This window comes from Trachurus trachurus, assembly GCF_905171665.1.
Source record: "Trachurus trachurus genome assembly, chromosome: 1".
Classification (NCBI taxonomy): Eukaryota; Metazoa; Chordata; class Actinopteri; order Carangiformes; family Carangidae; genus Trachurus; species Trachurus trachurus.
This window is the reverse complement of record NC_139891.1, coordinates 26,173,218-26,187,196: the sequence shown is the minus strand read 5'-3', so window position 1 is coordinate 26,187,196 and position 13,979 is coordinate 26,173,218. Positions and strand designations below refer to the sequence as shown.

The 13,979-nt window shown below is 42.1% G+C and overlaps 2 protein-coding genes across 2 annotated transcripts in view; one reads left to right on the top strand and one right to left on the bottom strand.

Annotated features, from left to right (window-relative positions):
* Positions 1-2,234, top strand: part of LOC310989482 (voltage-dependent T-type calcium channel subunit alpha-1H-like) — a gene marked incomplete at its 3' end in the record, with an annotated part of 47,020 nt that extends 44,786 nt beyond the window's left edge. The window contains exon 33 of the mRNA XM_083976553.1: positions 1,476-2,234. Coding sequence (XP_083832679.1) covers positions 1,476-2,234 — 759 coding nt within the window. The remainder of the gene's footprint in view (positions 1-1,475) is intronic.
* A 3,277-nt stretch (positions 2,235-5,511) lies between these two features.
* On the bottom strand, positions 5,512-12,946 carry LOC310993010 (synaptogyrin-3-like; the record flags this gene model as incomplete). The annotated part of the gene is made up of 4 exons (XM_083981239.1): positions 5,512-5,742; positions 8,137-8,282; positions 9,948-10,182; positions 12,842-12,946. The coding sequence occupies 4 exons, from the start codon at positions 12,944-12,946 to the stop codon at positions 5,512-5,514; spliced, it is 717 nt and encodes a 238-aa protein (XP_083837365.1).
* Positions 12,947-13,979: the final 1,033 nt, after the last annotated feature.

Here is a 13,979-nt window from a genome sequence, read left to right as displayed (position 1 = left end):
TGTCTTCTTCTTCTTGTCCTCTTCTTCTGTTCTTCTTCTTGTTTAATCTCTCCACCTTAGTTCTCCTTCTTCCTCTTCTTTTCTTTTCCTCAAAGACCCCCTCCCATGAAAATCGTGTTTTTCGTGCTTTTCGGCCTCTCGGACTTAGCCTGGCTCTCGCCAGACCCTTGTAGTTCCGCAAAGCTCCACCAGAGGCGCTACGCTCAGCTTCACACAAGGGTCTGGACTCGAGGCCAATGCAAACTTCTTCCCCGGAGCAAAAAATAATGAACCAATCAGGATCGCCGGGCGGGACTTTCTGAGGTGTGACGTAGCGCTGAAGCGACTGTTTGAGTCAAACAACAATGGCGGCTCGCAGTGAGGAGTCGTGCGTTGGCATTGATTCTGCTAACTGTTTTGTCGAATCTATCGAATATTAATTCTTTGAAAGATGAACAGAGAACGGTTTTGAAGGCATTTATTGGTGGCAAGGATGTTTTCGCTCTTCTTCCGATTGATTGAAGTAGCATGTCATTCAAGATAACGGACAAGTGGTTTATCCAATCACATACAAGATTTTTTTTACAAGGCCCCGCCTTCTGAAATGAATCGCCTATGGAGCAGTCCCAGACCCTTGTGTGGAGCTCAGCGTAGCTTTGCGGAACTACAAGGGTCTGGCGAGAGCCAGGCTATCTCGGACTGGCCATAGGGCAATATGGGCAAATGCCACAACGGCCGCGTAATGATGCGCCCGTTGCCGGTCGAGATCAGCTGGTTTACAGCCGGCCGACTGGCTGGGCGGGTGCAGAGCAGCGCAGTCTCCGCCCACCATCCAGAGGCGCATTGCTAATGAGCTGCTGGTGCTGTGCAGAAGGAGAGCCCTGTCGTTGGGGGGGGGCTTTAACTTCTCTTCTCTTCTCTTCTCTTCTCTTCTCTTCTCTTCTCTTCTCTTCTCTTCTCTTCTCTTCTCAGCTATTGATTTCATTTAATTTCTGTTCAGTGTGGAAAATTAATGGGATTATTTAGCAGGTTGTTGAAACTTGCTGACTTTCATCATTTATCACAGAGAACTCCAGGTTACGACTCAGTGACCCATGTGGGGGAGCGGGGGAGAATATTAGGGACCAATTTGTTCTGTATTTATCCATTTTAAAGGTTATTGATCTTTTCTTTTCTTTTCTTTTTTACAGTAAACTTCCACATAGCCCCACCCACCTACAGTGACTGGGCTTTGCAGTTGTGTTGCTCAGGAATTGTAATTGTTGTGGATAATGAACTCACACAAAATTACCAAATTTGCCTGCACAGATGTGATGATAGCCTACTACTGTAAATGAGCGTTATTTAAAAGTTAACCTCATCCAAATTGAAGCACAATGCATACACAGATTTTTTTTCTTTAGTTGCTGTTGTGCAAGGTTGTCGTTGTTTTTTATTTCTACCTAACACATTATGAAGCCAGTGTGTTCATATGTGTGTGTGTTGTGTTTATGCAGGAGGCCGTGCGCTCTGACTCTCTGGATCAGAGCGGCTCATCCGACAACCTGGCAGAGCCGCACCACCTCGCTGTGTCTGCCACCTCTTCCACGCCACCACGCCAGCGCTCGTCCAGCGTGCACACACTGAAATCCGCGCACCCCCAGAGGGTCATCTCGTGCAGCCGGAGCCACAGCCGGAGCCACAGCGAAACCGCTGGACAGGAACGTGTACCCGAGCAGGCCAGCTGTGGCTCGCAGCCAGAGACAGATGTGGAGAAGAGGCCCGTCAGCCCGCAGAGCCTGTCCAGTCTGAAGCTCCCCAGCGGTGAATCGGCGCCGCTCTGCAGCAGCTCCAGAGCGCCCAGTCCGAGCCTCGGCCTCACCACCGCCACCGCCGCCACCGACCCGTGCCCCCAGTTGGATGACGCTGATGAGGAAGTCAGCCGCATTAACAGTTCTGTGCACACTCACTCGCACACGCAGCGACCCCCCAGCCCCTCACACAAAAGCAGACACCTCAGCCCGAGCCCCGGCGGCGGCGGCGGCGGTGGGGAGCAGCAGCAGCACAGGAGCCGCCTCAGCCAATCGGTGTCCCCGGTGTCGGGCAGGAACAGGAAGCGGAGGGTGAGCCCGCCGCCGGGGAAGGAGGAGCCGGTCACCATGGCGACCCAGCTGATGGACAGCAGTGTTGAGCTGAGAAGGCGGACTCTGTCGTTTGACGCCACCACGACCCCCTCTCCTAATCAGCCGGAGGCGGGCGGCTCCGTGGACGACTGAGCGACGGGAGGACGGAGCAGATTATTATCACTCTAAACGCGGAGGTAAAACGAGACGTGCTGCTGCTGCTGCTGCTGCTGGAGCACACGAGAGGGGCCGGGGGGGTCGCAGTCCAAAACAGGAAGGATGCCTGTTTCCTGTTTCAGGCCACGCCCCTCGCCTTGTCCCGTCCAATCACAGGATTTTCACAGGGTGTTTGAGACGAACTCTTTGAGACTGTGTATGTATGAGTGTGTACGGTTGGTATGTGTTCAAAGACTTTTACCCAACCCCATCCCCATCCCTCCCCCCCCTTTGTGCTATTTGCACACAAGATGCACACGAGGAGATGTTTCCTTTTCTTCTTATCATAGACCTAGCTTTAGTTCATACTCAGTAGTCACTCTGCAGCTATATTTAACCCCCTCCCCCTCCCTCTCTTTGCTTGCGCTCCTCCTCCTCCTGCCCTCACTCTCATCCTTAACCTCGCACCTCAAGCCTAGGTCAGAGTACAAGACAAAACCACACTGAGACAAGGAGATTACACAATAGAAACGATTGCTTCAATTATGAATTAATCTGCAGTTTAGTTTCTCCATTTTAAAAATCCCCCAAAATTTAGTTCATTACAACTTAGAAACAAGGAAAATTGCTTGAAAACAGACCCAGTGATTTATTAATTATTAAGATTGTTGCTACGCTTGGATAACCACTTAAGCTGCATATACACACACACACACACAGCATCTAATTCTCTCTCATAATAATTGTCTAATTTCCCAGAGCTGTTTACTGCAAGTGAAGGCCTCACATATCTTTGCTCTGTGGTGCAGGAATGACAGTTTATGTTTACAAGAGAAATGGATTTTTAAACGATAATCTTAAAGCCTTTTTTTGTATATGAAATAGCTTCATTTGTAATTGCAACTCTGCCATTTTATAACAGAAGTATTCCTCCAAAAAAGAAACAACAACAGCAACACAGACTGTACAACAACAGCCTGTTAAAAGTGGAGAAAAATGAGAATCTTGTATTTAACCGAGCTGGATTTTTTAGCTGTTAAATATGACTTCTGGTCTAATTTCTCTTACCTCTTGACCTACAGGAAACTGCCACTGGATGTTGTTTGATCATTCTCAGATCACAATCTAAGAAAACATTGATATCTTGTTGGTTTTTTTCTCGGATTTTTTCCTCCCACGCCTGAATCCACCCCGACGCTGAAATCAATTCTCTGCCAGAGCCTGTGAGTTTCTGAGATCCTGTAGTGTGACCTAGGCTTTAGTAGTCTCTACCTCGCTTTTCTCCTGATCCCACCCATTTGAATGATCAGACAGCTTAGTTTTTCTCACTCCCCCTTTTTCCACTCCCCCCCCCCATCCCACCACCCTTTTCTCTGTCTTAGTACTCTCAGGGTAGAGGTAGTTCAGACGCAGGTGAGTGTGAAGCATGTGATGACAGGTCTGCAGAGTGAGAATGCCCCCTGCTGTCTGCAGCCCGAGCTGGCACCGTGTCGCCGGATGGTTTGTAGAAGATTACTCTATATAATGGGAGTGTGTGTGTGCGTGTTGGGTGGGGGTGGGGGTGGGGAGTTTGGTTGCGTGTGAAGCAGATGCACAGAAGGGCTTTATGCCGGCGATATAACGGTGTGTAAACTTTGTAGAAAAAAGGCTAAGATTATATTTTATTAACACAGCAGCGACGATATGAGATCTCCAAAGGTCAATTTCTACATTTTTGAATGTCATTTTATCTGCTTGTGCTGGCGATGACGAGGATGGATGATGATGATGATGATGATGATGATGATGATGATGTAAGTGTTATAGACTGAGGATGATGATAATAATGATGATGATGATGATGATGATGATGACGACTCTGGATGATGCAAATGTTCATAATATTATATAATCTTCCTGCAGAATCTTGGAGGCAGGGAGAGTCATATACAGGAAGCTCACCTGCAGTAACATGATTGGACAGTGCTGGAATAAAAACCACTTCCTTTCTGACTTTCATTTGACTCTGTTTCTAAATCTGTGCTTCCACCCCCTATATGAAGAGATTTAACAAAAAAAAAAAAGAAAGAAAGAAGAAGGAAAACACAGAGGGAGCGTCTGTAGTCCTTCAACATGAGCTGTTTAATCTAAAAATAAAGCTAACACACAGCTGCAGCTCGCTGCTGCTAATGAATTCGACAAAACTCGAGTACCCTATCTAATTATGGTCTTGCAGCAGATGTTGATTAATATGCCCAACACATCCTTGGATCTTGGTCTCAAATACGTAGTTATATTCAAAAAGAGTTTCTCACATGAAGCAAGAAGCAAAAAAAAAAAAAAAAAAGAAAAGAGAAGGAAATTGTTTAAAGATGACATGAACAAAGGCAGACTCACAGCTCCGATTGTGGTTGTGGTGGTGGCGGTGGATAGGTTTTATTTTTTTTCATATTTCATTATACCACTTCAGCATATCACAATAAAATATTTAATCACATGAATATTTCACACTGGAACACTATAGCGTTCAGAATGCATTAAGCTGTCCTGCCTTTATTTCTCTGCCAAGAAAACGTAACGTACCAATTTCTGGGCCGCATCGCACTCGTATGCTCACGATCTATTGGTCAAGCTTTTGCCTGTCTTGTCTTGTCTCGTCTTGTCTTCGATTTCAGCCAATGGGAGGCCATCGTGTCAGGAGGCCAGCTTGTGATTGGTCAGAGCGACCGAGGGGCAAACAGAAGCAGACAAAAGACAAAAGGAGCTTCGCTGTCCTCCATGTTTCCCTCACTTTAAAGACCTTTGATATGTCCCTTTGATAAGGCAGATGGAGCATCATCACTGATCTACATCTATGTTAATCTCACCATATGAACATGCAGTCAAGGTGTGTATCTGTGTGTCTGTGTGTGTGTGTCCTTCCAGGTGTCTATACATGTGTTTTTCCAGGTGTGAGTGCAAACAGCTGTGTTTTGCGTGCGTTGATAACCTGTGTATGTATGTGTGTGTGTGTCCTTCTATGTGTGTGTGTGTGTGCGGGAACATAAGACAGTATTGTTGACACAGAGAGTTACAACTAACTAAGCTGAGCCAGCAGTTGCAGTGGTGACAATAGATCATACATGAATGACCCGATCCACAATCTCACCAGTCCCGGGAGAGGATCCGATGGAAAGCCACTAAAAAAACAGCGAGGCAGGAAGTTGTCCGTGCGGCATTGTACAACCCCACACCTCCTCTTTCTTTCTTTCTTCTCTTCCTTTCTTTCTTTCTGTCTGTCCGTCTTGTCCCGTCTCTAGAAAGCTGGAGCGATGGGTCTCTGCTGCTGTGTGAGTTTCTGGGGGTCCAGGGTTTCAGTGAAGGGCGGGGCTTGGTAAGGGTTGGTGGTTACTATGGTGGCACCGTTGGCGATGGGGTAGGGTGTGGCTCGAGCGTTGCTAGGGGCGGGCTCCAGGTGTTGCCATGTGAACAAGTTTGAGTTGCTGCCGGTTAAGAAGCGTCGCAGCGCGCTCAGCGTCAGCACAGCCTGTTAGTAACACACACACACACACACATACAGATACACACACACACACACACACACACACACACACACACACACACACACACACACACACACACACACACACACAGAGGCATTAGCAGAGGCTGTTAGTCACACACTGATTTATGTGCATTAGAAATGCATGATTACTTTTGCTACTTAAAGTTAAAGGCCCACTGTGAGATGCATAATCTAATCCCCCATTCAGTTTCTACAAGACACAAGCAAACACACTCTGCAATGCATCATGGGATGTCAGGCAAGTTGGCGGCGACCACTGATGTTAATAAATTACCAGTTGCCAAAGTTAGCACGAAACACAAAGTGCAGCTAAGGATGATGAGGCCGTTATTAGTTTTGCAGGTTTAGTTTCTTGTTTTCAGTCGGGACCAAAATTATGCAATATACTATTAATATTAATAACATAACTATTATTATACTAATTATTTATTAGTATTTTTCATTTAAAACATCATTTCAAAGAGGAATCCTGAACTAAAGTAGTTAAATGTATATAAACTAGTTTGACTTTTACTTTGTTGAGTTTCCTTGCATTGTTATAGCATATTCATATCTTTATCTAGGATAATGATCTTCTAATATTGAGCAACACTGTCTGTAATTTAGTGAATACTTTAACCTACTATACAGTAAGTTGATGCTGCATGCAGCTCTGTCTGAATGGCATTGTCTCCACAAATACCTACAGTACAGTACAAGCTCCTGGACATGTTGTTCTCTAAAAAAAACATTCTTCATTGTTCTTCTTTGTCAAAGTATTGTTTTTCTATTTGTTACAGATTCAGCGATGAGATCGAGCGTTTATTGTAGTTGGTCATATCAGCTTGTCCAATCACAACCGACGGCAGGAAATTGCATGTATTATTTTCTCCTGAGTGGTGCAGAGATTGAGTTCTTCTTGGAACTCGTCTCCAAATGGATGAATGATTGTTATGGTTTGTTAACGTTCCTGCAAAGGTGAAGCTCCAAAAGTGCTGGATGCTTCATCTCCCATAATGCAACTACACTCTGTGAAATAAGGGTTCCAAAAGGGTTCTTCTAGAAGGGCTCCGCTCCTACCCAGAACCATTTGCTTCTGAAAAACCCTGTTTTGAAGAAAGGATTTTTCAAGGGTTCCAGGAACCACAAACCAAAAAGGGTTCTCCTATGAGGACAAGCCAAAAAAAACCTTATATGGTTCTAGTTAGCACTTTTATTTCTAAGAGTGTACAGAGACTCAGACTTAACAAGCGATGAGGCAGGTACAAGTTTAAGTGACTCCATCACTAGACTTCATCAAAAGGTGCCCAAAGTCCAAAGGAAATTGATTTGGTCACCTGCTTTAAATCCTCTAAAGAAGGATTATAGGTGGGAAAAAATAACTTGACAGTCTTAAAAAATGTATGTATGTCCTTGACACAATTACACTTTAACCTCTTCACATGCTCCGACAGTGAGATGAATGGCTGCTTTATGTTCGGAGGAAAGATTTTCAAAAGGCTCCATTCAGTTTCCACTGGATAATAAATCAGCCACTTTCTGTCTGAGCACTGATGCCTTCTGGCGTTGCAATTTCTGGTTTAAATTTTAATTCAACCAGAGAGCTATCACTGAGAACAATGTTCTCCTTTTCAGAAACACCTTGTTCGTGCACACACACACACACATGGGTGAACACACATTCACACACTGTAAGTTCCCAGTAAAAACCTCAGTCTGACCAGTTCCAGCTGAGCGGCCGCTGGGCAGCTCGACCGCAGGTTAAGGGTCTTTGGCTGATGAAGGGTGAGTAGGTCCTGACTGAAAATAGTGGATTGTTAGTGTTATTGTTATTATTTAGTTTGATGCGTATAAGAAGGTTTTGTCTTATTCAAGCTAATTGCGCTGAGCTTTCAGTTTGTTTGTTTTTTAAAATCCAAATCTCTTACAGTAATATAGCTCAATTTCATATTTATACTGTATGATAATATTATACATTATGTATACTGTAATATTTGATTAATATATATTTTTACTATCATGGTATCTATGTAAACCTGGGACGAGAGAGAGAGAGAGAGAGAGAGAGAGAGAGAGAGAGAGAGAGAGAGAGAGAGAGAGAGAGAGAGAGAGAGAGAGTGTGTGTGTGTGTGTGTGTCTAGAGTGTGTGTCTGTCTGTTAGACTAAAGCGAGGGTAGGGGGGGTCCGAGGCAGCAGCCTCTGCTTGTCCTCCATAAAGGAAAGGCTCTTAACTGAGTACATTGTCAGCAGACACTGATAACCCTGAAAATATAACACACACACAGACAGATGATGATGATGATGATGAAGACAGATACACACAAATGTACACACACGCACACACAGACACACAGAGACAGGTGTAAATATACGGACCCAGGTGAGGATGGAGAAGAAGCAGAAAGCGATGGTGGCTCTGGCAGCGTCGGAGCCCTGGGCCAATGGCAGCTCGTCTGGAGACGTCGCCTGCCACTGATTGGCCAGAAAACAGAAGCCAACGAACCACAGGAAGCTGGCGAGGCCTGGAGGAGCAAGAGAGAGGAGCTGTTAGGTTGCAAAAGGTAAAAAAAAAAAGGTTTGTCATGAACTTACATAAATCATTTTTTTAATTATTAGTTGAGTGTTTGTTTTGTTTTGTCTGTTTTCTTGATTTCACACAAAGGTTTTTTTTTTTTTAGCTTGCTAACATGATTACTTTGGCAGGTATTTGAGCGGAAACTGAACTATTCTGACAAATTTAAAGTTTTATTAATGTATATATGAAAACTGAGGTGGCAGAAATAATAATAATTAAAAAAAAACACAAAAAACTAAAGATCCTCCACCTGTCAGTCACTCTGTTAGCCACACACTAAGGTATATGATGCTTTATTATCTACTTCACTCTAAATTAAACCATAATTAAATCATTAATTTATTACTAATCATAGTATTTTGTAAAAGATTGAAACTAGAGAGTATGATCATAGTCATGAATGAAAATATTAGGAAAATTTTCTCATAGACTTCTATACCATCAGGCTTCTTTTTGCAACAAGATGAGACGCCCCCTGCTGGTCATTAGGAAAATTAAAAGCTTAAAGCACGATATTTTATACACAATTCCTGATCTGTACCAAAGTTCATGGTAACCCGTACAAAAGTTGTTGAGATATTTCGCTCCAAAAAAAAAAAATTCAATCTCATTGCGGCACAAGAGGAAAAAAACAGTGATCAATCAATCTAGCAGATACTGCCGAATTCAGCAAGGAAAGAATCATGAAAACCAAAAACTGCAGGATACAACCCACATCATGGCATCACGTGTCACTTTTCCTGTTTTGTACCAACGTTCATGGAAAGTTGGCAAACCGTACAAAATTTTTTTTTAGAAAAAATGCAAAAAGTCATCTCATGGTGGCACAAGAGAAAAAACAACAACAACAGGCAATCAGTCAATTTAGACAAAAGTTGCTGGATACAGCAAGGAAGGAAACATGAAAACCAAAAATTGCAGGATATAACCCACACGAAACCATCATGTGTCACTTATACACTGTAAAAACTCAAAATCTTTCCAAGAATATTTGTCTAATTTCTTGTCAAAAATGTCTTAATTTTAGTCAAAACTAATCTCTTTACACTTAAAATAAGACTCATCACCTAAAAATTATCTTGTTTTTAGACAGTTTTCACTTGTTTCAAACTAATTTTCAATTGAAATAAGTAGAAAATCTGCTCCACTATCAGATTTTTCTACTTATTTCAAGTGAAAATATGCTTGAAAAAAAGTAAAAAGTGTCTAAAAACAAGCTACTTTTTAAATGTGACGAGTCCTATTTTAAGAATAATTAGATTTGTTTTGACTAGAAATAAGACAAATATTCTTGGGAGGATGTTGGGTTTTTGCAGTGTACACTTTTGTTTTCATGCAAATAAAACAAAGGAGATTTGTGGGTGGATTTTGTTCCTGCTGAACAGAACCAGTCGAACAGTTTCCCCCTGTTCCCGGTCTTTGTGCTAAGCTAAGCTAATTGGTTGCCATAGTCTTTGCTATGCACTGAAGACATTTTCACTTTTCTTCATTCTGTTTTTTAACCTGATTCACTTTTATGTTTTTCAAATAGACCTCCTTAAATCATTTTACTCTCTGAATTTTAATGTTTTGTACATTTGTAAGAGTCCATGATGTTTGTGTGTATTCATACCAGAAAAGACGAGGTCCAGCAGGACGGCGCGTCTTCTGTCCCTGACGCTGCTGATGGTGGGAAAGTAAACGTCCAGGATCATGAAGCAGATGCTGCCGAGGAAACAGGCCACGCCGATGGTGATGCCATAGTTACAGGCGTCCGCATTGTTGTTGAAGACGCAGAGCAGACGTTCACTGCCGATGTTGATGTAGCCCTCGTTCACGATGCAGCCGAACACCACGATGGAAAAAACCTGCAGCAGGCAAAGGACACGTGGGCCGGTTTATTATCTAACAGGTGAAAGAGAATGAGCTGACACTGGAGTATGAATGCCTGTCATTCCTCATACACACCACACACACACACACACACACACTGTACAAACAAACACTGCTGCAGTTCAAGTGCATGTGGATGACAAGGCAGAGAGCAGCAGCTGTGACCGAGATACAATGATAATCATGTTTTAAAGGTTTAGTTCACCTAAATGAAAAACAAACAAACCAAGAGCCATATTTTCACCACAGAGATACACATCTAACCTCTCACCTCATTATCTGGTGGCGATGTGCAAGTTAAGAATAAGTTGTTTGTCATCCACTTTGGTGGAATGAGGATCAGGAAACAAAATTTCACTTTGACCCAAATTACAAAACATCTTCAAGTCCTGAGCCTGCAGACAGATTTGTTTTTATGTGCGGATATTTTGAGACATTCACCGATGATAACAACTGATCTGCAGTGTGTCTTTCCAGGGACTATTTTCTGGTGACTTTGAGATGAACCACTCAACTTATATTGTAAGAGAGACGCCGTATAGAGTAGAAAACACTCCACACACTGATGCCTGTGGTTTATCCTGGTCATCACCATGCTGTTGATTCTTTATTAGGATCATAAAAACAATGTTGTTAACCAGGGTTTCATTAATGCAAAAAAAAAAAAGAGCAAAAATGAGCGACGAGCCGGGGCATTTCCAGTCGTAATCAATGTTTACCTCAGATATCAGGTCACCTATGATCAGTTCATTTCATACCATCCATACTCCCAACTGCAGCGTGTGGACGTTTATATTCGTTTTTTGTTCAAGAATCTATCGTTTTTTTCGATGTTCATTAATGGGCTCCGGACTAATTTTAAAATTGTTCTGTGGTTGCAAGTAACGTCCTTTTGACCATCATTTACATTTAAAAATTTGCTTTACAATTAAATTTAATTAAAATTCCTGACCTAATATCTGAGGTAAACATTGATTACGACTGGAAATGCCCTTTAAATTTCGACTTTCCCTATAGCCTCAGTTTAGCCTCATTATAATTTTAGTAAAATGTTAATTTATATAAGAAGAATGTCAACTCAAATATTAAAGTCAACATCCGAAAAAGTCTGACCATCAGGTGTGTCTCTGGGTTGTTTTCATTGTGCCACTAGAGACAAGGCACGTACAACTATAAGAGCATATGGAGCATCTGTAATACATCGCTGCTGAACAACATTTGATGGTGACACAAAGAAACAGAAACATCAAGTTAAAAACTGAAGGGCTTAAAGAATATTGCAAATATTTGATGCATATCTTAGTGAGAAACACTGATTGTATACACAGCTTTTGTTTGTTTACAAGAAAACTCAGGGCGCATTTAAAAACCCTAACTAGATTCAGCCTGGCCTCTATAGTAGACGAGGTTAAATAGCTGCAGCCTTCACATTTCCTATAGTACACTATGTTGTACTTCTCACTTCACCCTCAGTGATCAAAGCTCTTCGCCTATTTGTACTGAAATCGAGGTCTCAGAGTCAGATCAAAGTCTGAACAAATATCATCCGACTGTTACTGACGAGAGGCTCACACACTTCGGCTGAGGAGATATTTTGTTACTTGAGTCTTTACATGATGATCTCTAGGATGTTTATCATTGCAACATAAAGATGAAAACACAATTTTCATTCAACAATATTAAGTTTCTCTATGAGTGCTGAAACAATTAGCCAGTTAATTGATTGGATGATTTATATTTTAAATAATATGATAAGCATTTGTTGAAGAAAACAAGCAATTTTCACTGTCCTATGGCAAATAATTGAGAAAATAAAGGCTAATTCATTGATAGAATATAATTCAAGCCTAATCTTTCATTGTAAAGTCTTCACTTTGTTTACTGCACTGATACTGTAACATATCTGTTTTTCTTATCTGGGGTTCATCTGTATGACTTTGTGTTTACTACACTGAATTTTTATTTTGCACTATAAGATATGCTTTGTTTCAACAAGGAGTGGCCAATTGCTCCTGACAAACACTGTTGATCTGAATTGGATTAAGAGACACAGAGACAGAGGCTCGACGTGCATCTGTCAACTTGCTATGTCTCCTTTAAAAAAAAAAAAAAAAACTTAATTGTTCCTTGTTTCCCTCAGTGCCCATTAGACGCTGTTTGGGTGACTCACAGCTGCCTGCTGCACAGCATCATCATCACACCTCAGAGGCGGCAGAGATGTGTTACATTCTGGTTGGAGGGGACGTTTAAAACCTAAAGCGTTCACTGTGGCTCAATCCAGACACAAAGAGGCCCCAGATAAACATATGGTAATGAGACGCTGCTGCTGGTCCTGGAGCTCCAGCCCAGGAGCTGCATCACTGACACTGAAGACGATGATGCTCAGATGAATCTGAACAGCTCACAGCTTTACGTCAAACGTCCTCCTCTTTCATAAAAATACTGATTTGTATTAATCCAACTTGACTGGACAAAAGGCATCAGCAGAGAAAGAAAGAGAGAGGGAGAGAGAGGCAGAGACACATAAAGGCTGTGAATGGGAGAGAGGCAGAGAGGAGGCGGTGCAGGTACAGTGCAGGCCCGTCCATTGATGATAAAAGCGACTCAATGCAGAGAGAGAGAGGGGAGACTTACCCACGACATCAGCCTCAGGACGGTCCGGGGATGCGTGAAGAAGGCGACCGGGTCGAAGGCGAGGCTCCCGGCCTTCCCGGCGCCGTACGCGCCCGCTGGCTCCATCCCTCCGAGGTTTGTGCCACCTGACGCCGGCTGAGAGAAGCAGAGGAGTCGGTCAGAGAAGCTGCGTGGAGCGGCGTCCTCCTCCAGCCTCCGTGTGAAGTCACAGCGCGTCACCGACAGCGCTTCACAGGCTGCTGCAGAATTAACTCTGAGCTCTCGTTATATGATCCTCAATTTAGATTAAATATATATTTATTTTCACTATGGGGGATTTCAGGCACATGAAGAAGGCCCCGCCCCCATTTATTGTCAAACCTGCATCACCCATAGGCTATTTCTATAGATTATCGATAGTAATAAATAAAGGCTGGATTTTATTTCACTATTATCTCTTATTAACCCCCAGTTGATAAAAATAAGTTAATTTTTTAAAGCAAAATGTTGTTTTACACATTTAAAGTAGTTCATGTAGCCTTATGACACAATAGCAGGGCCGTAGCCATGAATTACAGCTCTGCCCATAAGCCCAAGCCCCCACCCCACCCGAACAAGGCTCTCCACTATGTTGTCAATTATTTGGAAATATCTTTTAATCCATGTAAATTCCACCAAAAGTATTTAAAACATGTCACTGGAAAAAATTGGAAATAGCTAATTGTTATGATTTTATTGGACAAAAAGAAAAAATGAAAAAAATTAATCAACTTTTAAGATTTTGTTTTCTAATTATAAAAAATAACAATATTGAATGTAGGTATAAAAAAATAAAAAATAAAAATAAAAATAATAATTATCTATCTATCTATCTATCTATCTATCTATCTATCTATCTATCTATCTATCTATCTATCTATCTATCTATCTATCTATCTATCTATCTATCTATCTATTTGTGACTAAGATACAGTAAAATACATTTTTTACAGACTAAACAGAGCTCAGTCTGTGTGACTTTATTACTTCTCAGTCATTTTAGCTGCTCGACATGTCAAACACAGAAACTTGCTGAACATAAATAAATGAAAAACCTCATAACCATCTGAGTCACTGAAGATTTTATTAAATTTGATTGAACGGACAGTTCATATGAGTA